This window comes from Simochromis diagramma, unplaced genomic scaffold (genome assembly GCF_900408965.1).
Source record: "Simochromis diagramma unplaced genomic scaffold, fSimDia1.1 OVJJ01000317.1, whole genome shotgun sequence".
Lineage (NCBI taxonomy): Eukaryota > Metazoa > Chordata > Actinopteri > Cichliformes > Cichlidae > Simochromis > Simochromis diagramma.
This window is the reverse complement of record NW_024386994.1, coordinates 569,668-595,936: the sequence shown is the minus strand read 5'-3', so window position 1 is coordinate 595,936 and position 26,269 is coordinate 569,668. Positions and strand designations below refer to the sequence as shown.

General features: G+C 39.4%; 2 protein-coding genes across 2 annotated transcripts; both read left to right on the top strand.

Annotated features, from left to right (window-relative positions):
- Positions 1-9,579: 9,579 nt before the first annotated feature.
- LOC120739143 (protein S100-P-like) lies at positions 9,580-10,559 on the top strand. Its single transcript, XM_040040832.1, has 2 exons — positions 9,580-9,840; positions 10,318-10,559. The coding sequence occupies exons 1-2, from the start codon at positions 9,703-9,705 to the stop codon at positions 10,456-10,458; spliced, it is 279 nt and encodes a 92-aa protein (XP_039896766.1). The 5' UTR covers positions 9,580-9,702; the 3' UTR covers positions 10,459-10,559.
- Positions 10,560-10,980: 421 nt separating this feature from the next.
- LOC120739142 (protein S100-P-like) lies at positions 10,981-11,809 on the top strand. The gene is made up of 2 exons (XM_040040831.1): positions 10,981-11,209; positions 11,560-11,809. The coding sequence occupies exons 1-2, from the start codon at positions 11,072-11,074 to the stop codon at positions 11,704-11,706; spliced, it is 285 nt and encodes a 94-aa protein (XP_039896765.1). The 5' UTR covers positions 10,981-11,071; the 3' UTR covers positions 11,707-11,809.
- The last annotated feature ends 14,460 nt before the right edge of the window (positions 11,810-26,269 follow it).

Below are 26,269 nucleotides of genomic sequence, written 5' to 3'. Positions count from 1 at the left end.
TCAGGGGGAAAATCACTCTGATCATGCAGACATCACATAGGATACACCCAACATCACAGGGTTAAACACTGATAATGGTACCAGGCAGAATTTGATCGGGCTAAAACACGATCAGCAAGAGTGAGAGTTAAAAATGCGACACTGAACACGCAGGTTTCATAATGATTACAGCTTACGATTAGGATGCTGAATGGAAAGTGTGGTGTTCAGGGGTGACTGTATAGTAGGTCAGTGACAGGAAGTGGAAAGTACGCCTGTGACGGGCGAAGGCTTGCTATGTGTGTGTTTGTCGTATCAACCACACAAAACTTGTACATCTCAAATAAATCTGAGACATTAAATGCATGTCTCTGATATTATAAATGTGTCCTCATCATTCAGTACATCTTCTCTGTATTCATTTTATAAGGTCAACGTTTCAGTGTTTTCACCATGATTGAAGGCAGAATCAGACCAGTTAGCGATGAGCTCCTAAAATACCTTTTCTCTGAACACTGACCTCCAAGTTGACTTAGCAACCCATTTACATACGTGATGTTTATAACTATAAACATTTTTCTCATCCTGGTTCTTGCTGGCTCAGTGCTCCCACAGTACAAGCTACAGTCACACATTTATTCAAGCATTCAGAACAATTTGACAACAATTTAAATTTGCCCAAGGAAATCAAACCAGCGGGTTTCCTGTTTTTAGATGACCTACCTAAGCATCTGAGCCAAATGTCCTAGTAACATTTGGTGGTGAGCAAAGACTGACAGACCTCAAACTGCAACATATACTATTGCAGAAAACACGAGATGCTTACATGCAGTGCTCCGTCTTTGGGACAACGACGGCATGACGATTGTCACAGAAGCATTTGATGTGTAATTGAAGTGCAGACTTTCAAGGTTTAATTCAAACTATTTAAGAATTACACCTATGCTTTAATCCTTGGATGAACGAACAGCCAATGTCTGCCCAAAGTCTTTAGCCATTGGGCTAAATGTCTGCTTATTTGCTAAATGTTCTAACAACTGAAGTCAAAGTCAGCTATTGTCAAAGACCATATGTACAGTCATACACAAGAATTTGCTCGCATGGTCCTAAGTGTAGACTCAAACAATATAAAGATTAAAAGATGAAAAATAAAATAGGAATCTTATGTAAAACACCATACAATACAATACTATCTTATATAAACAGCAGTGTCCAACACAATCATAGTGATTGTGGGCAAGTTCGCGTGGGTGTGCAAGTGGGGGTGGGGCAGTCAGTGAAAGGGCAATGGTGGTGGTTCAGAGTTTTATATGTTTGGGGGTTGGGGGTTTCAGAGGAACGAGGTGAATGCAGGTCTGGGGTTCATGTGTGTGACAGCAGGGAGTGAATTCAGCATCCTGACAGCCTGACGGACGGAGCTGTCTCTATATCTGCTGGTTCTAGCCCGGAGGCTCTTCAGTTTCCTTCATGATGGCAGCAAACTGAAGATGCTGTTGGACGGATGAGTGCAGTCACCTGTAATACAGAGGGCTTTCCAGATTAGGCAGATGCAGTAGCTGTCCTGGAGAGAGGGAAGAGAGGTACCCACAATCCTCTCTGCTGCTCTCACTAGCCGTTGTAACTTTTCCGGAAGGACCCAGTGCAGGAGCCATACCACACAGTGATGCAGCTGGGGGTTGAGGCTCTTGCTCTCCTCAGTTTGCAGAGTCGCTGTTGGGCTTTACTGACCAGTGATGCTGTGTTTTTTGATCAGGAGAGATCTTCTGAGATGTGCACACCCCGGAACTTGGCACTGCTTACGCTCTCCACAGCAGCACCACTGATGGTTAGTGGGGTGTGCAGGTTGTGAATTCCCCTGAAGTCTATGATGATCTCCTTAGTTTTCTCCACATTCAGGGACAGGTTGTTGTCACTGCACTACTCTGCCAGAGGGTTAACCTCTCTCCTGTAGTAGGTTTTATCGTTGTGGCTGATGTGACCTACCACAGTTGCATCATCTGCAAACTTGATGAAAAGGTTGAAGTTGAGTGATGGTGTGCAGTCGTGGGTCAGCAGAGTGAAGAGGAGGGGCCCCAACCCACATCCTTCGAGAGCCCCTGTACTTGTTATTGTACAATGTTACTTGTTATTGTGCTAGAAGTGTTACTGCAGACCTTTGCTGTCTGCTTTCTTCCTGTCAGGAAACCCAGCAGCCAGTTACAGCCAGTAACTGAATAGGGCCTGTAGCTGTCTCATGAGTTGGTATGAGTCAATGACCACTGCGGATATTATTCCCCTGTAAACTTTATACTTTATACCGTCCGATACCAATACATAACCCCCCATGGACTGTTCCGATTGGATTAGCCCACACAGGTGGCTCATAACACACAAATGGTGCATTTAACCAAATGATCTACAGGGCCTGTCAGTATAATTGAGCTGTATGAGATAACAGAATAAAATGTTTTATGGATAGTTACAATAAAAAAGCAAGCTAGCATTGGATTAACCCCCTTTTTAAAGTCCGTCTATAATAAAACAAGAATAAATGGTTTGTGCAGATGTCTGCACAAATACTGTACACACCAAGAGCATTACTTTTCTGCTGTACAACATTTACTGGTAACTTTGTTACTACTTTGAGTAAATGTTTTCTCATGTGATTAGTTAGAAGAAACACAAAACTACACCAATCGACGACGCTGCCGATGATAAAAGGGTGTTTCCTCAGTCCTTAGTATAATGAGTAACAGATGCACCTTGCTCCAGGCTGTTAACTCTGCCTGTGAAACCAAACACTAATATCAATAGTTTTAAAAGTTTAAACACATACATTAAGTGGTAGGAGACCAGACTTTTTGTGTCAAGTCCCTTCAAATGTTTTGTCTGTAAACCTTTTTGCCTCATAAAATAAAAACAAATATGTGTCAGCACCAGAGATGGGCAGCAACACATTACTTGTTACTTGTAACTTGTAACTTTTTTCAAGTATCGAGTAATGTAAGGGATTACTATTGCAAAAATGGTAATTAGGTTACCGTTACTTTCATGTAAGCACTGTGTTACTAAAACCGTGATTTTTTGCGCGAATGTCTCATGACAGTGACGTAAGCGAGTGCGACGTTCGTGACAACAGCTGTGTGCAGATCAACAGTGGATAATATATCGAGTGCGGGAGAGAGTGTGAGCGTGCAGCGTTTAAAGCGTGGAAGTACTGACCTTATTTTGAGTTTGAGTCCATAAAAAGTGACAAAAACATTAGTGTCCGTTGTGCATGAGAAGAAAACTTCTTTTTACAGCAAAAAACCCCTAAACTTCCAAGCAAGCACCGAGTGCGCTACGACGTAATGGGAAACTCACAGAGAAACTCGCGGATTCTTCCACTGACCGCAGCGGCACACCTGCACCAGAGCACACCTCCGCCTACCCCACTCCTGCTTTACAGGTGAAAATAGAGCAACAGGACCGCTGAGTCTTTGACTTTATTTATTTTCTGCTGTGTTTTACTTGCATCTATTTGAAAGAGTGACTGTAAACACAAAAAACTATTTTATTTTATGTGCTGGAATATGCAGAAAATAGGTTGAAATGTTAAACAAGTTTCTTCCAGTCAGAGAATGTTGCATATAATAAGTATAATATAAGTATAATATATAAATAATAAGTTTTTGCTTGATGCATAAAGTTAAAAGATTTAAAGTTTAAAGTTTTAAAAAGAGACTTTTCCATTTGATTACATTTTGTATGATGGATTATGCAGAAAAAGTAGAATTGGGCTGAAAGATCTATCGCTTTATTACCTATTCAGGTTGTAAATCGTGTTTTTAAAAAGTAACTAAGTAACTAAGTAATTAATTACTTTTGAAAATAAGTAATCAGTAAAGTGACAGGATTACTTTTGGGGGGAAGTACTCAGTAATTAGTTACTGATTACTTTTTTCAAGTAACTTGACCAACACTGGTCAGCACTACTTGCTCTCAGGGTTAGTGGTGTGTCACTAGTGCTATAAAATAGAAATCCATTTACTGTTACAATTTAACAAACTAGCCGTTGTATTCTGATTTACCGGCACCTTATAATCAACCTCGTCCTACTGTAGATGTGCACCCAGAGAAGTATCACCTATGGTGCAGTCGTTAATTCATTTCCAGTTTCTTTGAACCTTGACACTCTCTTAACAGTTTTTATAGTTTACAAAGGCAAAAGTAGCCCATCGTAGGTGTGATAACGAACTAGCCTATGTTTGAAGTATGGGCAGCACATACTGCCCATACTTCAAACACACGCGCCACTTTCCATGAGAGCTCTGTATGTGAGATTGTGCTACAACACTGCTATAAATATATAAGTTGTAATAAGTTCTCTGAAAAAGTTTTCAAAAAGAAAAAAAAAGCTTTATTCACAGTGAAACAAGTGTTATTTCCTGTGGCTGTAGCTTCAGATGTGTCAGGTTAGAGAGCCACAGGCCCAATCTCACCCTTTACAATTTCACACCTCCAGTATCTTATAGTGTGATCTACCTTCTTAATCTGGAGGTTTGCTACTTGGTCATCTTTCAAAACATACTCTGTTATAAATTCCAGCAATTAAAGAAAAACAAGAAAGGCGAAAACATTTTAAAATTGGTTAGAAAGGCCTGAATGAAATTAAAAAGGAATTGGTGCAACCGCAGGTCTAAACTGTCCCATCCATATAATCATTTAGGGTAACTCTTTATTGTCATTGCACAGTCACACATAGTACAATAGTACAATGAAATTGGAAAACTGTCCCACGTCGGCACTACGTACAACACAACACGACACATCACAACACAGTAACTTCACTTAGTAATAAAATGAACAATAAGTGTATGTGTATTGCACATTAATTATTATTGCACCTTGTTATAAATATAAATAGTATTATTGTTATTGTTGTTACCCCCCCCCCCCCCCCCCCAAAAAAAAAAAAGTCCAGGGAGGTAACCAATCAGGTCAGCTGTTTGCATTGATTAGGGCTATTGCCCTGTTGTAAAAGCTGTCCTTTAGTTTATTTGTCCAGGACCTCAGCAGCCTGAACCTCCTGCCAGAGAGCAGTAGCTTAAGCACCTGGGTATGTACAGTCCCGTAGGATGCTGCCTGCCCTCTTGAGAGAGTGCTGTACAGGTCCTTCAAGGAGGGAAGAGGATGTCCAGTGATTTTTTTGGGCGTATTGATGACCCTCTGAAGTGCCTTACACCGGCGTAACGCCCCTGTTGTTCCAGGTGAGAGAAGGCAGTTGATCTGTTAGCTCTGTATGCGAACTGGAGTGGGTCGAGTGTGGGTGGCAGGTGGGACATGATGTGACGTCGGACCCGTTTCTCAAAGCACTTCATTATAACAGGTGTTAGAGCAACTGGCCGGTAGTCGTTGAGGCTGCTAAAGTCGGTACGTTTTGGCAGTGGGACAATTGTGGCCGACTTTAGGCACGGCGGGATGCAGGACTGGGACAGTGAAGTGTTGAAGATCTTAGTGAAGACCCCAGCCAGCTGGTCTGCGCATTCTTTTAGAACCCTTCCCGTCACACCATCTGGACCGGCGGCCTTCATGGGGTGCTCTGCCCTCAGTGTGCGCCTCACCTCTTATTCCTCATATTGCTGCTGCTGTCTGATGTTTTTGCTGCTGCTGGCTCTGGTCCCTTCACCTCAAAGCGTGCAAAGTGTGCAAAGAAGTGTTTCAGCTCCTTAAACTGATGATATTCCCAATTCCCAATTTACATAAATCCACAATTCCTTCCTAGATCTTCACTGAGTTCCCTGGACTTTCCTATTGTTCTGAGTATTGGTCAAACCGATAAGAGCTATCAAAAAATGCTGGCATGACAAACTACCAGTCGTACTCAATCATGTTTAGTGACAAGAGGTTAATACGCCTTGGTCTTATCAAGTTAAAACACACTGTAGAACTTTCAGCTCCCCTTGTGTTTCTATACTTTTGACCCCGTGTGACTTAAAGAAATCCAAAATAAATTCAAACTTATGAAAACTTGAAAAAGAACAGTTCAAAGCAATAATTAAAACTGAAACGATGGCAGTTATGTCCACAATGAGTGATTATGAACACAACTGTAATTATATTAGAAGTAAATATTTGGTTTATAATGGTGGTCCCCCACTAATGTGTCAGTAGTTGATATATTCCAGTTACCATTCCCTGTTTTAGGGAGTGCTGCATTCCAGAACCGTCTTTTGTTCATATGACTCAGGCAATAATCTTGTCTGAGTCATATGACTGTACATGATAAGATAAATACAATACACAGCTCCATGTGCTATAAACAGAAGCAATGCATTGTAAATGGACTGATTCTTAAATAGCGCTTTTTGAGTACGCAAAGCACTTAATACAACATGCCAGATTCCCCCAAGCACTTAATTCTATGATTTTTACTAACTTACTTCTGTCACGGTCCGACAGATCTGCCTGAGAAGTTCTGCTTTGTTCTCTCTCTCCCTCTTTCTCCCTCTCCCCCTCTGTCGCCTGGGTGGAGTTCATTGTGGGCTCCTGCCTTTGGCCTACATACCTGGGAGATGATCAACACCTGCGCCTCATTAACTATTAGCTATTTTTAATAGCAGCCTTAGCTCAGGTGTTGTGCCAGCCTGTTTTAAACGTGCTGTTGTACAGCCTGTACTTAAAAAACCTAATCTTGACTCCTCCGTCCTCACTAACTTCAGGCCTATTTCAAAGCTCCCCTTCCTGTCGAAAATTTTGGAAAAGATTGTGTTTGTTCAGCTGCAATCTTTTCTAAATGGACACAATGTTCTTGAGAGGTTTCAGTCTGGTTTTAAAACTCTTCATAGCACAGAAACTGCACTTTTAAAAGTTCTTAATGATCTTTTATTAGCCACTGACTCAGGTGACTCAGCTGTGCTCTGCTTTTAGATCTGACCGCTGCCTTCGATACTGTTGACCACAGCATTTTAATCTCACGGTTGGAGCATTGTGGCGTAAAGGGCACCCCATTAGAGTGGTTCAGATCATACCTGTCTGACAGGACCTTCTCTGTGAGCTTTGGCGATTTTATCTCTTCCTCAGCTCCCCTTACTTGTGGTGTTTCCCAGGGATCTATACTGGGGCCAATATTGTTCTCCATTTATATGCTGCCTTTAGGTCTAATTTTTAGAAAATACAACATTTGTTTTCATTCATATGCCGATGATACTCAGATCTATCTTCAATTGAAGGGAAACAGTCCTGCCTCACTAGAACCCTTACTTCAGTGTCTCGGTGAAGTTAAATCCTGGATGGCCTCTAATTTCCTTAACTTCAATGAGAACAAAACCGAAGTGATAATTTTTGGACCAAGCGGCAATCCCAACACTTCTAATTTTAACCTGCACAGTCTTGAGCCTTTTGTCAAATCACATGCCAAAAATTTGGGGGTTATATTTGACAGCAATTTCACCTTTGAAAAACCAATTAGCTCAGTTGTACAGCGGTCTTTCTTCAAACTGAGGCTTTTATCTAAGGTGAGATCATTTTTATCTTTTTATCTTTTTGTGTGTATCACAATAAGTTGTATAAAGTGTTGATGCATTGGGTTTGCAGCCTTAAGACTTTAGTTCTCTGCACCTGTTTATCCAGTACTCCACCCAATACACCGCATCGTGTGTGTATACGCACACTGTTGACTTTGGCATAATGCCAATGTACATCACACATTGAACATATTTTATGTTATATATTGTATATACCACTGTTCGTTTTTACTCCTATTTCAAGATATTGTGCTCATCTTCAGCTTCTATAAAAATAATGACAATGTTATAATATCATATATGATTTTACAATAACCAGGGAAGGCGCTCTAATTTCTTTTTAAACAGCAAAAGTCAAGGCACCGCCTTTCATAGGAACCCCTGACGGTGAATTTCCAAGAATCACTTTCATGTTTGTAGAGTTGGCATTGTTTAGCATGTCTCCAGGTCAAACTGCCTGTCAACAACACATATGAATAGAGCAGAGCTTTACAGCTTACAGTCAAAATCAGTTTGGTTACCATACATGGAAAACTAACTGCTGTGCAAAGGAAAGATATTATCTCTTAGCATCTCTTTCGTGTCATAGTGAAATACATACAGTATACTCAAATGTATTTGCAGGATTTGTTGTTTAATACCTAAAATATTTGTCAAGTTTTTGTTTCACACACAGAGTTACGCATGGTGGACAATAAAAAGCATTTTCAGGGTGCAAATTTAAACAGCTGCGCACAAATAATTTAATCATCACGTTAAAGCTGAGGGATTTGGCTGCTTTAGATGGCAGACGCATATAAAAGGAGAAAAGAGCAAGAGGAAAGAACCTATAAATGGAGAGCCACGTAAAGATGTTTTATCACCTTTCACCACAGTGAAAAAAACAGTGACACAATAGAAACAGAAGCCATGAGACCAAGCTTAGTTTTCACCATGAAGCACTGAGTACTGACAATATACAATCTGTGATATGAAAAGTCTACACCATTTGGCAAAGCTGCAAAATGTGCCGTACTGGAAAATATTTAGAAAATGGTTTAATTTTCAGGTAAAATTAAAATTGCAGTGTTTTTTTACACCCTTAAAACAACTCTGCCTCGGAAAGTGATACCAACAGCTACAAGACAGATCAGTTTTAGTGTCACATTACTTTGCATTAACACATTTGGGTTTGTGATAATATCAGAAAGCGGTGATTAATATGTACTAGACGGACGAAAGTAATGCAAATATTTGACCTGTTGAGTCAGCCAGGTTCAGACTGACAGAGGGACAAACCAAACTTACAGTGTGATACTAGACCTGGCCTGCTTGCCATGATGTACCCTCCAAAACGTGTTAACCGCTACTGAATGGCCAGGTTTTTACAGTCTCAGAAGCTTTCTTCTACTTGCAAGCTTGCACCCTTGCACTTTCACCACATCCACATGCTTTTTTTTTAAAATAAAAAGTGAAATTCGAAAGTATGACTCGGGTACTCGGTCCACTGAACGCCTTCATCTTTGATTCCTCCTTTGCCATCCAATCTGCATGAGGAACTTTATTTCTCATTGTGTTTGACATAATGAAGCAAGAGGCATGTTGTGACATATTATCTGACCACAAAAATGCTTTTGATGTTTCATGCATATATATATATATATATATATATATATATTGTAAGAGAGCACAATTTCCACAACATCATTTATGAGAGAGAACAGATCACCGCCCGCGTGTACTCAGTTTTCGTAACTTTCCTATTGTGGTTTAAATCCGACCCTACATAGACACGCAGACAGCCACCAACCACAGTAAATGCTGCACTGACAGCAGGTTTAAACTTGTTTCATTATCGTCTTTGGATGATAACGACAACAGACTTTGCAGCTCAGCTTGTATAATAAATCAATCGCTTAGTTACTGCTTTAAATCATAGAATTTATTACCTTTGTTGTTCTGTTAATAGATAGGCCTCGCCTTAAGTCAACAAGTAAATGACCAAAGCTGCATATGGCCTTTCAGGTGATGCGAATATTGGGCGATGCAGGTCCAAGGTTGTGTTTACTAAGTTGGAGTCAAACATTTGAGGAAGCACTACCTCAGCAATAGAAGCTAGTCTTATCAGTGGTGCCAAACCTATTTTTTTAAAGGTATAAAAAGAATCCCCTCTCTAATCCTTCATTCCCTGTACAGCTACTGCTCTGTCCACCTCCAATTTTTCCTCTCTACCTGAATAACCACCTGTCAGACAGCAATCATGACACAGCTGGAGACGTCCGTGGCTTGCATGATGAAGGTCTTTGATACATATGCAGGAAAGGATGGAAAGCCGGACAGCCTAACAAAAGCCGAGGTCAAGGCTCTGCTGGAAAGCGAGCTGCCTGGACTGCTCAAGGTACTGTTCATTCCTTGCACGCATGTGCTGGGCCATGTACATGTCACCGCTGGGTACAGTGCTGATATCTGCTCAGCGAGGATCAGGCACATAGGCTTAAATTTACATAACATTATGTATTTAAGTATATTTATCAACTAAATATATTGTATGCAAGAGTTTATCATGAAGTTAGAAAACATCCTGACTCATGGTAGGAGTTCAAGTACAATAAAGACACTGAATGATTACAAAAAATTTGCATGCTCGGTTTTGGTTGGTAAAACAGTCAGCTGTTTGCTTTTTGATGTTTTCATACGGTGTTTCAATCTTTTTGAAAAGTAAAGACAATCAAATACATCTCAGGGTTGTTTGTCATCGAACTGGAACAACGTGATCTTGAAAAAGGCTCAATTTGAATAAAAATGATACTGACAACAACACTTTTGGCAGTTTAGAAAATGTAGCACTAGTGACACAATCTTTTGATTTATACAGGGAGCACAGAATCAAGAAGACCTGGACAAGTTGTTCAAAGAGCTGGACTTCAATGGAGACGGTGAGGTCGACTTCAACGAGTTCGTGGTGCTGGTAGCTTCTATCACCTGCGTCTGCCACGGCCGCCCTTGCAAGAAGTGAGCGTAGTGACCACACCCTGGGAACAACAGCAGCAACTGCCTATTATCTCTGCATTGCCTCTTGTTATGTAACAGCTGAATAAAGGGATTTATCTACCTGCACATAGTTGTGATTTAATATAAAAATGCGTAACCTAGAATGATATTTACACAGTGTACTTTTTTTTTAAAACACAGGGTTAAAAATGGTATGGGTTTTAGCGGCTTAAGTCCAGCCCCATGCAGAAGCACAGACAAATGCCAAACACAGGAAATGCAGTGGTAGAAAAGTTAAACTCATATCCAAAGCACAATGTTTATCAACAATTAAATATTCATTTAATTTTCACCAAAGTCCACTAGCAAATGACTAAAGCTGCATATGGCCTTTCAGTATGTGCATACTGGGCGTTGGGAGAATGAGGTTGTGTTGTCAGAGTATTTAACCTGATATGTGCAGCAAACACTGCCACACCTTTAGAGGTTTTGTCTTCCCAATGTGGCCAAGCCCATTTTTAAAGGTATAAAAAGAACCGTATCTCCTCTTTTCCGTCACTGCCTGCACAGGTATTGCTCTGTCGACCTTCCATTTCTTTTTCTCTACCTGTTTAATAACTACCCATCAGCCAGGAACCATGACTCAGCTACAGATGTCCATGTGTAAGATGCTCGACACCTTTGAAAAGTATGCAAAAACTGATGGCGACCCAAACAGTCTGTCCAAATCTGAAGTCAAGACGTTGCTGGAAAAGGAAATGCCTGAAATGATCTCGGTAATGTACACCCCAGAGGGCATACCTGTGTTTTTACTATATGCTGCAAAATATACAAATTCATGTGTTGGTGATTGGTTTTGGTGGTTAACTTGCAAAATGAAAGCAGTAAGGACATATCATCCTGCAGCTGCATGCTTCTAGTTGTTTTTAAAAGTGTTTCCCACAAGTTGTGATGTTTAAAATTTAACAAAAGGTGTCAGCCTAATGGTATTTGCAGACTGATTGTTTAACTTGAACAACAACATTTTGTTTAGTTTTAACTGTTTTTATTCGACTAAAAAGTGAGGCCCTATTTGGCAGCTTGCAGACTGTAGCTTACAGCACTGGTGTTCTGTTGGTCTTCACAGGGAGCAAAGGACAAAAAAGCAGTGGATGACCTGGTCAAAGCTCTTGATTTTGATGGAGATGGCGTGGTGGACTTTGAGGAGTTTATGGCGGTGGTAGCTGCTCTGACCTGCTGCTTCCGTGGCAAGCCAACCAAGGGCAAGAAGTAGAGACCACACCCTGGGGTGGAGACAAAAGCACCAACAGCTGCATAACACTGCTGAAATTCCACTTGTTTTGTAACAGATGAATAAATTTGTTTATCTTCCTGAACATGGTTGTAAAGCGTTGTTTATATGGAATTGCATACATTTAGAAGATTTTTACACCTAATACATGGTGTAACAGAAGTAGTAAACATTAGCTGTAGTAATAATAATAACTCAGGTCCAGCCACACAGAAGCACAGACAGCTGCAAACCAGAGTAAATGCAATGACAGAAGGTTAAAACATCATTCAGGATTATCTTGTGGCAACAAACATTAACCAGTGAAAATGGATTGACAGTGAAGTTAAACCAAAATGATGGCACAGCAAGGTTTATGTCTCAGCTGGCACAATTATTACCACATGTAATAATTTAATAACTATAATAATAATAATAATAATAATAATAATAATAATAATAACTTCATACAGAATTAAACAAATTACAGAAAATATCTCCAATAAATGCACACAAATGCAGTATATGACCTTACAGGGAATGTGCATGTAGGAATTGTAGGTTGGCACAGTCTGAAACACCAGCTGTGTGAAATACTTCTGTGAGCCCTACCTTACCTGTGGAAACTTGTCTTATTGTTGGGGCCCAATTTTACAAAAGTAAGAAAACAAAAGGGACATAGCTGTGCTTCACTCTAACCACAGCTATGTCCACTTCCCATGTTTACTATTTGCTTGATTAGCCTATCATGCAGTGGCATTGTCAGAGCAACAGAAACCATGAATTATGGATAAAGAAGATGTGTGATTAAATCCAGGTACATGCTTTTCAAAATGTTTTATTAAAATGTTTTTTAGCAGTAAAGCTTAACACAGTCTCAACATAACTTGTAGAGCACATAAATACAAATATGTTGTGCTGAATTTGAGTTACAAAGGACAAAAATGGACAATAACAGCTTACAATGCTGGTGTAAACCCCCCCAAATCGGATGCAAGAGTGGTAGCAGTAACATTTTATAAATTTTACAGCATTATACTGTAAAACTGAGTCTGTACAGCAAACAAAAAGTCACGAAACAGTTTAACAATCCCAAATATTGGAAACAACATAATGTAATTGCAGTGCAGTTTCGGCTTTATATGCATTCTTTGCATGAATTCTAAACATTTAGGGATTACCAAACATTCTCAAAATGAATTGTGCAAGTACAGCCAAGTATAACATAATCATCGAGCTTTAACTGAAGCACATTTCAGTTCCCGAAATGCATTTCCTGAAAACCTTGGGGCATTTTCTTAAGGCTCTTACAAAGGGTAAGAAAAATCAAAACCAAAAACAAGAACGGCAACGGCAGATTCACATTTCCGTATGTGTGCAGAGAAACATGACCTTTAGAAATATATCTGCAGTGGATGGAGAGTTGTTGGAAGGGACAGGAAATGACAGAGTTAAGACAGAGGTGCTTGTTACGACTTAATTTAGCAAGTCGTAACATACTTTCCACACAGACATTTGTATAGGATCGCTTCTTACATGATGGCATCTGTATTAGGGCAGATGGGGTTATTGGGGTGGCTGTGCCTCAGGTGGTAGAGCAGATCAGCTACTGACTGGAAGGTTGGTGGTTCGATCCTTGGCTTTCCCAGTCTGCGTGCCAAGTACCCTTGGGCAAGATACTAACCCCAAGTTGCTTTTCAATCCGTCCATCGGAGTGTGAATGTGTGTGAATGTTTAGATTGCACTTAAGTATAGAAGGAAGTGCTTGTATGAGTGGGTGTGAATAGGTGAATGAGGCATGTTGTATACAGTGCTTTGAGTACTCCGGGGGAGTAGAAAAGCACCATATAAGAATCAATCCATTTACCATGCCTCTGCAAAACCATACCCATTCTTTTTATGCATACCTGATTTTACACTATATTTATTTCATGAAATGCCCGTGAGTTTAGAAACATGGAAAAATATTTAGTGTAAAATAGAAGATGTTTAAAGCAATAGGAAATGCACATGTGAAACAAAGTCATTTCATGTATTTGTATGCTGGGAAAATGAAGAGTGTGCAGGCCTGTATGAGGGAAAGCCTTTACTGTTGTCAGCCAGACTCCTTGTCTAACTACAGTACTGTGCACACGTTTTGGGCAATCCCTCATTTCTGTATATGATGCTAGGAAAATGGGAAAAAGGAAACAGAAACGTAAATCACAATAAACAAACAAAAAAAATAGTCACAGCCTAAGCTGTCCTAGGAAAGGTTACAGTTTCTTTAAACAGAAATAGTTTTTCAGTCTTCTTGCAGGATGTTCAAGAGCTCTTCTCTGAATTTCAGCTGCTCACTTGAGGTTTGGGCTTAAGATGTTAGAGTGGGTTTGTGCTATTGTGATTATGTAAGATTCTCCTGTGTCACCTGATGTCATTAGACAGCAAGTCTATGAGCTTGAAGTGCTTTGATGTGATAAAATCATCTGAAGCTCAGAACCAATCGGTGACATTTTCCATGTATAAGGCTTTCAATCACGTTGCTGAGTGTAGCTTTATTAGAGTATCACCGATGCTCGGAAAAAGTCCCTCAGCCAGGCACAAGCAGGGGAAGAGGACACGTTCAAAATCGCAAGCGAGTGGTCAGAGTTGTGGTTTTGGTTCTTGTGCAACAGACTTACAAGTAGGCAAGCTTGTTGTCTGCTCACAAACACATTTTCAAACATGTGAGTGGTTTCAGAGTGGGCCTGTTTTGAACCTGAGTGGGAGTTTAAAACAATGCAAAAAGCAAATCACGATCTACACAAATGCTGAAAAGGTTGTGAAGCAGTTACACTCCTCACTATCGCTGACCTGCATTGTGTTTACACCCAGTCACTCAGACATCACAACAACAATTGCTGCAACAATAACAGAAGGACATGGAGCTGCAAAGATGCTGCATGGAAACGCTTCAGACCAGCTTTTAGTTAATCCTCTGACCAGAGGCATCTTAATCCACCTCTGTGATACTTTAGGTCAGGTCATTGCTGTATCAGCCCACCAGGAAGCATAGGCCAAGTAACACACTTTCTTCAGCTACGACTGAAGAAAATGAAAGGCTCTGCTTCCCTCTAGTGGCAGAGGAACACTCTGCAACTTCACGTACACAGTACAGAGGTCATACATGTTCCTGCCCTTAACCTGACTTACATATGTCCTGATTTGTGAACCTGTCTTTTCTGTGTCAGCTGATTTTGGTCCTCAGGCTGCGCTCAAGGCTGCGCAGAGCCGTTTTTGAACCCTAGCCGACCTGTAATCCACTTGCAAGGTCATTAAACTTGAACTTGCCTTTCTTCACTTCCTCTACTCGCTCACCCTGGCCAGGGCATTATGCAGGCTTATGGGGATTAGATGTCCAGAGTGGAGGAGGATGTGGCTCTGGATTTAGGACATATAGGAGGAGAGGGAAAGTGTATTATGGGGGAGTTTACTGTGTTTGCTGAGGTTCTTGCCTTCTTTTGAAAAAACAAATCATATTATGTTTTGATTTGCATTTGTCTAATCATATACTTTTACTGCATTAATAATAATCAAACACAGACACATGATATTTATTCAATTCATTTTTATTTATAAACCACTAGATCACAACAACAGTCACCTTAAGGCAAGTGAATTGTTAATCTGAACACTGCATCTCCATATATATTTAGACACTGACACAAGCTTTTTTTTTTAACCTGTTTACCGACACATACATGTATTCCACCGACATAATGTGTAGACTCTAAGCTTTCATTTGAGGGTATCCACATTCAAACTGGATGAAGCGTTTAGGCCTTTCAGCTCTGTAACAGGGGCCACTGTTTTTTTTAAAGGAACTAAAAGGCTATTCAATGGACAGGTGTGGGCAATTCCTTCATTATGTCATTATTAATTAAGCAGATAAAAGAAATGGAGTTGATTTGATGTGTGGTGCTTTCATTTGGGAGGTTTTGCTTTGAACAGACAACATACGGTCAAAGGAGCTCTTCATCCAGGTGAGCCATTCTTAAGCTGCGAAAACAGAAGAAAAAAAACATCTGAGAAACTGCTACAATATTAGGAGTGGCAAAATCTCCAGTTTGGTACATCCTGAGAAAGAAAGAAAGAAAGAAAGAAAGAAAGAAAGAAAGAAAGAAAGAAAGAAAGTGCATTGTTGTACTCAGCAACACAAAATGACCTGGACTTACATGGACGACAACAGTGGTGGATGATCGCAGAATCATTTCCATGGTAAAGAGAAACCCTTTCACAATGGTGATGCTGGTGATGTCCATGAGTTCAAGACATCAGATTTCCAGCAAAGTATTAGAAATGAACATTTTATTTTTAGTTACTTATTTGTCCAGTTACATCTGAAATGAAGTGATTGGGTTAAAAAAGCATTAGCATTCATCACATTTTCATGTGTTTGTTCAAACCCACTGAATTAAAGCCAAAAGTCTGCACTTCAACTGCATTTGAGTTGTTTCATTTATAATACATATTGTGCTAATGTACAGAACCAAGATTATACATATTTATGGAGCTAACTGTTTATAGCTTTTGCCAGAGCTCAAGGACTAGACAGCTGTGATAGGGAAAAGAAATGCACACTGTGTCCACAAAACAGAGGTTACAAAGTTAGAAGGACAGCAGAAAATCTGTTTACTTTGAAAAAAAAAATACTGCAAGAGGCCATTAATTCTATATAACTAATAAACCTACACATTGGGCCACCTGCACAACAAATTGAACGTTTAAGATGCTTTATCATGATGTGGCTTAAAGCATCTGATATGCATTGATATGCAGTGTTAAAACCACGTATTTAATGCACTGATAAAGGAATGTAACCACAATTACCAATGTGCAAACAATAACTGTATAAGATAGCATGATGTATAAAGCCAAAGAGACACAAGCGGTCTAATGAACTCAACACACACACGTATTAATCGACTGTGAGTGCAGAGTCTGGTTGTTAACTAAAGTGATACTATACTGAAACTAGGCTGTAAATGCTGTAAAATTAAATGGTACTACAAATATAAAAAGACCATCTTAGAGAACCAGCGTTTTTCAAAAGTAAAGATTGGCGGTGCTTCACTGAAATACAAAAAAGTGCATCTGCAAACTGTGGAAAGTTTCAGAATAACATTCCTCATCATAAAATTGTAAAGATTTCATTATGTCATCATCTACAATACATAACATTATTAGAAGATTCCAAGAATCTGGAAAAATCTCTGGGATGAAGGGCGATCGTTGGGCCTCTCATGCAGTACTAAAAAACAAACATGATTCTGTTGTTGAAATTTGGACCAAAGCTCCTTTAAAATGGACTGAGGTGAAATGTAAAACTGTCCTGTGGTCAGACAAATTGAAATGTCTTTTTTAAAAACATGGATGCTACAACCTCCAGAGGAGACCAGAAGGACCATCTGGCTTGCTGTCACTGCTCAGCTCAAAACCTTGCGCCAAGGAACCAGAAGCGTGTACATCTGAAAATGTACCATCAGTGCTGAAAGGCGTATACAAGTATTGGAGTAACATGTGCTCCCATCCTGAATGTGCATTTTTCTGGGAAGGCCACATTTCAGCAACACAGTGTTATCTACATACTACAGCTACTACAACAGTATAGCTCCATTGTAGACAATTTTGGGTGCTGAACTGGCCTTCAGTGCAGACTTTTCACCAGCTGAAACATTTAGGGCATGTACGACTAATTAGACCCAGAACTGTTGAACTGCTAGAGTCCTCTGTGCCAGACCTGTGTTAACACAAAGTTAACCAACTTTACTTAGATGTGATCTGTTAGGTCATTTCTGTTTCTGTTTCTGCTGCTCCAATGTCAGTGTGCTCCAGGAATCAGCAAAAATTGGGCTAATAAACAACAGCATGCATTAATGACCCCATCCATCCATCCATTCGCTTCCGCTTCTCCTTTTCAGGGTCGCGGGGGGCGCTGGAGCCTATCCCAGCTGTCATAGGGCAAGAGGCAGGGTACACCCTGGACAGGTCGCCAGTCTGTCGCAGGGCTGCATTAATGGCCCTCCAGGGGTAAATGTACACAGTTCCTATTAACCATTTTACTAAATTCAACCTTTTACCAGCTGGGGTATATGGATAAATTATTTGCATTTTAAGGGTTGAAATCTGTTTTGTATTTCAACGTGCGCACAGCTGCGAGGACTTTTGATTTCTAACCACTGCAAACTGACTGACTTTGCTTTATACACTCAGTATAACTCTAATATTATAATTTTGTGTCTTTTCGTCAACTCCGTAACCTCTTTGACTTTGCAGTTGTAGAAATTCGTCGGGTTTCCACAATATTTAACCCCACAGCAAGAGCTTGTGAAGTTGGAGAGTAGTCTTCTCTCAGCCTTCTTCCAATGATAAATCCCCATGATTCTGATATTGTATATTATAGCCAAAATATTATGACATAATAATTATCCAGAAAAGCCAATCTCACTTTAATAAGATCAACAGAAGTCTCGTCCCGCCTGTCCCATCACCTCCAACCCTCCAACCCTACCCTCACACCTCACTCATACGAATTGTAGTGACCGAAAATGAAATGAATAGTCTGAAAGGAGTGCATAGAATGCAGAGAGATGTGTGAAGTGGGCTTTTAAACCAGAGCCGTGAAAAACATGGGACGTTTCTTTATACTGGAAATGGCTGCTGAGAGAGCCTCTATAGTTATACATGGGAGGGTACTTATGACCCTTTTGCATTGCAAAGCAGGACAGGATCACATGTCAAACAATGGCTATGTAAATAGGCATGTTGATGCTCTTTGCCTTCAAACCCCTCTTGCAGAACCAGTTTGTTCTACTTATATAACATATCACTAAATTCCTCCTGTGCCACACATTCCTTTGAACTTAGTGTCTTTGTTTTGAATTCTTGCTTTTCCTGTTGGATGCTGAGTTATGAAGACTGAGAGACAGAGAAGTCCAGTCAGACCAAAAGTCAGCATCAGTACCATGACTTTTCACTCTCTCACAACAAGCAGGTTTATGATCTGGAGCACTTACAGTGAATTAAATTCAGTTGAACTGCATCATATTCTCATCACTCTCTTTTAAGAACTAAACTAAATAATAAACTAAATAATGTCCCAAGCCCTGACTGCATTCTTTGTTTTCTTGAAATGTCAAACAGTGAGTTCAATAAACGAATGTGAGGATATTTACTGACATGCAGGAAGCCTTTATTTGATCTGTTTTTTGTCCTTTGATTTTTACAGGTGTCATACGCTTTGATTTTTAACAATGGCTCAGAGATCCATGACATCATGAAACACCTGAGCACTGCTGTTTTCAGGAAATATAATTTCAACAGGAGGAAAAACTGCAACTGGTCAGGGCTATTTTTAACAGCAGTTTGATTTAGAGGAAACAAAAAGTAAATGGTTACTTCTGACTGTAAATGGCAGTAGGTTTTGCTTAAACATCAAGTGAAGCACTCAAAGAGGACCGTTCCTGCATCAGTTTATGTTAAAAATATGTTTACGGTCATGAAGGAAAATTCCAAAATCAGACACTAGTCAGAAATTCCATTGCTATTTGAATTATATTTTTAGTACTATGTCTGATGAATCAACACAGCAACACAGTGGCAGAGCTGACTTACTCTTGTGTTCTCTTTTGTGTCTCCCTGACTCAAGGCCTGAGGGTCAGAGTATAAAACGCTGATGTAATTCTGTCAGATATTGTGCTGCCTCTCTGTCTTTTATTTGGCCAAGTAAGCTGCTTAAATGTGCCCATGTGTTCAGACCCATGGCAATTTATTTTTTACCTGTTAACCAGTGAACTTTAGCAGGTTGGATGTGATTCAACAAGCTTTTGGCCCACATTTAACATACAGATGCCATATTTGCATCTGTACTACAGGTATGTTAAGGAGGCACACTAAAAACTAAGTGGTTAGGAAACATTACTGTAAACATAGCTACTGTGACTTACAGCTTGGGTTTCAGATTTATTTCAGGACTAAACCTTCCACAGTTTGTTGACTTTTTGGCTACTCCATCGTGTTCGTGAGAGACCCACATAAATAACCATGAAAAGATACCACAAAGTCATTAACCACATAAACCATTTTGGGAGCAAAGTAGACTCAGTCCTGAAGAGAAGAGATTGAAAGCTATGACTGTCTGACTGAGTCACCGTGCTACAAATATGTGCTGTAAATACTTCAGGGACCTTAAGTATAAAATGGTTAAACATTATGACGTATTGCAAAAATGCAAACAGCATGAAGGTTCTGGGCTTGAATGCTCAAGTCAGCTGGGGCTTTTCTGTATGGCGATGTATGTTCTCCCTGTGCCCACATGGGTTTCTCCTGGGTGCTTCTGTTTTACCAAAGACATGCTAGGTTATTTGTCCTACCTTCACCTTTGAAGTATTATCACAAAGCTGACATGAAAGTTGTTAATGAGTGCTCATCATTCCTCATTAAGCTTGGCTTGGTTGGTGTCTGCATGGAGTGTTCTTTGCTACTAGCTTTGTGTTAACATGCTGCATGCTATCATGCAGGTGCTAAGTGTTAGCACCAGTGGGTAATTATTTGTGACCTGGGCCTGTCTATCACGTTCTTGTTTTTTCATGCAATAAACATTAAAGAGCCTCTCATAGTAAAAGTTGTAGAGTTCTATTATTTACCTCCTTCCTTCACATGAACTAGAGTTAGGTAACTGTAGTGTGAGTTTGCAGGAAAAGGCACATCTTGTCATCTTTCTGATAACCAAAGAACTTTCGTAGCATGAGTAACAAAAAAAACACACAATAATTGTTTTGTTAGTAACTGTTGCACAATTGCGAAAGTTAGTACAGTAACACAATAATAACATAAAATAATCTAAATACAACATGGTTTGTACCAAATCTTTTACTTTGTATGAAATTATGGGTAAATTTACTGTAAATCTGCATTTTCAATAATTTGTTGTTAAACTCGATCTGATCAAACAGAGTATGAAAAAGAAACTGTAAACCTGTTGAACTGACTATCAGTTTCATCACTTGCAAACAGCAGACAGGTTGACTGAGGACTGTGAGGCCAGGGCATTTGCATTGAGAGCACATTCATGCCTGTGCTGTGCTGATAACAGGCCCTCTGTGGAAAGACTGTGACCCCGTGCTGTAATCCACATTTTCATTGCTTTCACACCCATTTGCCTCTGACGTAATTAAAACCAGCAATGTATGTGTGCTTTCCTTACGTGAACAGGGCCATTCTGTCTTACTCGTTCATTCACTGACATGCAGCCAACCATATGACAGGAAGACTTTGTTCGCCTTTATCATCAGCGGCCCAAGAAAAACCCTTCAGCACAAGACACATTTACACACTGTTATCTTAGCGTCACATCACTCTCAGCCAGCACATATCTCAAAGCATCCAAAACCATTAGCACACATAAAAGCCTTTAATTGTGCCTTTGCTTTCACAGTTACTCTCCCTGCAAAACATGTGCTGTGTTTAACATCTGCAGCTTAAATTCCTAGATATCATCGAAGATCATTATCTACAAAGTCCACAATCAAGAGTGAAACCATTCAATCATCAGCTTATCAATTAGCATTTGCTTGTGTGCCAAATTGTGCTGTTTTACAACACAAACTAGTCTACTGTTGATGATCAAAATGTAATAATCAATTACATTTCACCACTGTTTTAAGCACCTTAAGTTAAGGGGCTCCATGTGATCACAGGAAGAGGCCCAGAGCTGTCAGACACATTGATCTGCATTGAATGACTCACTGAGTGAGCTCTCTGGTCAAGTCATAACTGTCAATATTGCAAACAGCTCTTTAGATTATGTACTGATGAGTTTTCCTACAGCAGAAACCAGGCTGACCTTTAACATGAATGTCGTCATTACAAAAGTATCCTCAGACAGCAAACAGTCAGAGACCTACTGAAGTGCTATTTGCTGCTGCTGCTTGGCTCACTGACAGAAATCCATATTTACAAATTAACCCACGATGATATTTGGAGAGTAAAGTTATGACGTGGTCTACAGTTGCCCTGTCTCACATGTACCACCAAATAGAGGAAGTCTGCATCAAAAGCATTCTCACTGCTGAAAATACTCTGTGTGGTTTAAGTGAGGGAGCTGCAAGGGTATTTGTGAGATAAGTAGACATATAAGGATTAATGCATTGCACCAGTCAGGAAAGTTGTTAAGCCTCCACTCAGCTAGTTTAGGTGAACTACAGGAGTTTCATCTGCATCAGTATCATCACATTTTCTTTTCAATCTCACAGCTCTTTATCAAACAAGACATATGCAACAAAGGTCCCCATGGCAACATATATTTGGCAAAACAAAGCCCATCTATTTTACATGAATTTAAAATCAGCATTTTAATGCTAGAGCTGTTGATACATATTTGCAAGCTGAGGCATGATTACAGTAGGATGCAATACAGACCAGAATAGGAAAGCTGAAAAGACTGCAGTCAGCACTGCAGGTAAAACAATGACAAATCGAGAGAAGATGATGAATTTGTTTTTATTAATATCTCTGTGAATGGCCTGAGGAGAGATACAGTGTGCGGGCTGAGTGCTAGCAGGAGCATTGTGCAAGTTTGAGCACAGGAAACAAAACATCACTCAACCACACTAGTCACAGTTAGAGGAGTTGTTGTCAAAGCACAGACAAATGCATTTATGCAATTAGTGGTCAGAAAGAGCACAGACAGTGGTAAACATGTCTGGAGATGAGAAAAAAGAATTTAAGTCACATTGGTCTTCTAATTATGCTGATTGGTCTCTTTGAATAATGCATCAAGCTGTGATTGGTCTCTCCATGAGCATTTACATTCTGTAAATAGATTAGCGTTGTAAGAAGTGTGTCACCCTCACAGGAGGTGAGAATTAACTTGCCGTTTGTGGCACATGTGAGCTATAGTTTCTACAGTCAGCACTGAATCCTAACATGTGATTAGATTTTTATAATAATGAGGAATATGTTTCATAAATTCAATCCGATTATATGGATAACACATAAATAAATTCTCTGTCTGAAATAAGCCCTATAAAAGAAAAATACACTTGATACAGACAGTATCAATATGCTCTTACTGATACTTACTGAACAATAACTGACTAACTGCATTGTGCAATTGATAACAGTCCTTTAATAATACAGTTATTAGTGACATTAGTACTCAAAATAAAAATAGAAAGTATTTTACTCTACATAAATGCATACTGGTAATAAAATATAATGACTGGTGTTTCTTTTTTCTTCATTTTCCATTACTGTTTGTAGTTGTACTGGTGGATCAGGAGCTAGTAGAACTAGCTATTTGTAACCAAGCTAATTCTTACTTGACCCAGTTATACCATCTCTTACCATGTGTGTTATACAAGTGCTCATAAAGCACAGATAATCTGGTTGCAGCACAGGAACTAGTTTTTATATAAAAATTAGTTTTCACTAACTACCAGATGCATTTGATGCTGAGCTGACTGAGCTAGTTAAAATTCTTTCTGATATTCTTTGCTTATTGTTGTTTACAGTATATGGAATATGATCATTAAACTATTAGTTTTGTATTTTCCATGTTCAAGGTTCAAGGTTCAAGGTTCTTTATTTGTCACATGCATAGTTATACAAGTATAACACACAGTGAAATGTAGCCTGACACGCTCCTCGACATGTGCAAAAAAATTGGGGGGGGGGGGGGGGGGGGGGGGGTGTAGAGGAAGAACATTATATATATATATAGTATATACATTGGGTGAATGTGCAGTAGTAGCAGCAAGCAGGTGAATTCTGTACATTAATATGAATAGACATCTGACTATTTTACAGGATAGACAATATAAACATATTTAAAATTAAAGGAATTGAAATGTACATTGTGCCTGGGTTTAGTGTCTGGAAGAGTCCTGTCTCAGTCAATTATAGATGATGTGAGAGGGCGGGTGTGTGTGTTTAGGGCCTGGATGGCTTGGGGATAGAAGCTCCTCTTGAGTCTCTCTGTCCTTGCCCGGAAGATGCGGAACCTTCTACCAGATTGCAGAAGTTGGAACAGTTTGTTGCCAGGATGGGACGGGTCCTTCAGTATCTGCGCTGCTCTAGTCCGGCATCTCCTGGTGTTTTTTAATAATATATTTTAGTTTAGTTTCAGCATTCATTTTTTCAGAACATGGTGTGAATTTCTCAAACCTAATGAAGTCAAGTCCCTATGCTCATTGTGTTTACAGATTTGACTGAAATTAATTTTGTTTATTTTTTCACATGCTACTCTCAGCAGCAATAGCTAAGTGGCTAAATCACACAGTTAAATTAAGACATTAAGTATAAATCATTAAACTAAAAGGGCTGCACAACCCAAACTAGTTGTTACTTGAGGATTAACTGTTACTAGTATTTATTTACAAAGGAAAACTACTACTACTGTTGTGTTGTTAGTGTTGCTAGCAACAAAACTTACTTTAGCTTATTAATATGAGCTATTTTGAATAGCATTAGGTACTATAAAATGTATAGAGTGGTTTACTGTACAACTGATAAAGTGCTACCTAATAATGACATAAACGGGGGACCTTTTCTTATACAATTTAACAACATAGCTTACCTCAAATTACAAAATATTATGACTCAATATTAGCATTGTTAGCAGGTTCGCGAGGTAAGCACAAATTTTTCAATTATTCTATATACTTTATCTGAAAGATGGTCAACTGACTTATCTTTAAAAAGCGTAAACAGAACCTCAGAAAAGCTGTAATTTCTTGAAAACCCACAAAAGTCTTTATAAAGACTGCTATACTCTCTACACTATTTTATTTGAATATCTAGGTTTTGCACAATTAATAAAATGTTGGGCCCTGAAAAATACCACAATGACATATGTCAATCTTCTAGAATATTCTCCTTAAAATACTTGCCACTTTATGCTGTAGGTGCGAAGGTTACTACAGGTGACAGCAATAATAATGGGGACTAGTCTTTGCCCTGTCTCTCTCTCATCAGCCCCAGACGGTCATGGCAGATGGGTCTCCAAGACCCTGGCTCTGCCAGAGGTTTCTTCCTGTTCAAAAGAATTTTTTTCTTCCCACTGTAGCCAAAGTGGTTGCTTATAAGGGGCCCATCTGATTTTTGTGGTTTTCTCTGTTTTCTCTTTATTATTATAGGGTCTTTACCTTACAATATAAAGCGCCCCTAACTGTTATTGTGATTTGTCACTATATAGCTAAATTAAATTGAAAATACACAGCGAGTATTGACCTTTAATGAGGCAGTCAGGTGTAGTAAATCACTTCACCGAAGGGAGCTAGTTGTTTCTAAGAAAGTGAAATGTATGTATCCCATTGTATATAGTTTCTTTGAATGTTCATTGAAGTTTTCAGTTGTGAGTTTGTTTATATTTTTTTACAGCATGAAAATAGAGAAATTTGCAGGAAACTTCAAGTAATGAGATTATATTTTAAAACTCAAATCAGTATCAGCTTTGGTTGCTCTCATGCTTGTGACAAATAAAAGGTTTGACCCACCATGTGAATGAGAACCAATTTCACTTTGAAATGCTACTGTGTGCTCTGTTGAAAAGCAAAGCTATAGCATTATGAGAAACATTTTACTGTCATAACATTGTAGTGCTATCACCCAGAGGCGTACTTCCCTACCCCCACTTCCCTAACGCCTTTTGCTGAGAGGATTATGGGGCATCTTTTAACTCTGCCATCTGTTCCAAATTGACTTTCAATTAACACTGGCAAATGAGAAAGCTGTCAGAGCAAAGAGCAGAGCAGATTGAGCTGTTGCTCTGTGAATGGAGGATCCTGTACCACATCCAGTTCATATTCAATTCAATTCAATTTTATTTATACAACGTGAAATCACAACATCAGTCGCCTCAAGGCGCTTTATATTGTAAATTAGACCCTTCAATAATACATACAGAGAAAAGCCCAACAATCATGAGCAAGCACTTTCGCGACAGTGGGAAGAAGAAAACTCCTGTTTAACAGGAAGAAGCAGGCTCAGGGAGGGGCGGGCATCTGCCGCAACCATTTGGGGTGAGAGAAGAGTGGACGATTTACTAAATTTACTAAAGAAACCAACTTGCAATAAGACAAAAATTAGGCCAAAATTGATATATATATATTTTATTACATTTGATTCTTGTTTCTGTAGATTACATTTGATTTCAATTTGCACACTGATACATCTAATTTAGACTGCCTGAGTGATTGTATTGATTAGGCTATCAGGATCTGCTAGATTTTTTTTTAACCTGACTCTGTGCTTTTGATGAGTATTGGGAAACTTGTGGTATTACAAAACCGTACTTTCCACAGAGCCCAACGTTGTGTATTTTAATCCTCACAAATTGTTTGGGCAGTGTATAGTTGCTGCTGAGCAAATTTGGTGATGAGATACGTGTGAAGATGTCAAACAGCCTTGAGCTAAACTGCTGCCGTGCTCATGGCTGAGGCTTTCATGAGATGTTATCATGTAACAGGAAAGGCAAAAAAAAAGTGAACAAAGTAAACAATGAAAAAAAAAAAACATCTTGAATTTGCAGTGTGCACAAAATGTTGAT

Excerpts from the sequence above, each read along its gene's own strand:
- LOC120739142 (XM_040040831.1), top strand. The coding sequence starts at position 11,072 with ATGACTCAGCTACAGATGTCCATGTGTAAGATGCTCGACACCTTTGAA. Across the intron at positions 11,210-11,559 it reads AAATGCCTGAAATGATCTCG|GGAGCAAAGGACAAAAAAGC; the intron begins GTAATGTACACC and ends TGGTCTTCACAG.
- LOC120739143 (XM_040040832.1), top strand. The coding sequence starts at position 9,703 with ATGACACAGCTGGAGACGTCCGTGGCTTGCATGATGAAGGTCTTTGAT. Across the intron at positions 9,841-10,317 it reads AGCTGCCTGGACTGCTCAAG|GGAGCACAGAATCAAGAAGA; the intron begins GTACTGTTCATT and ends TGATTTATACAG.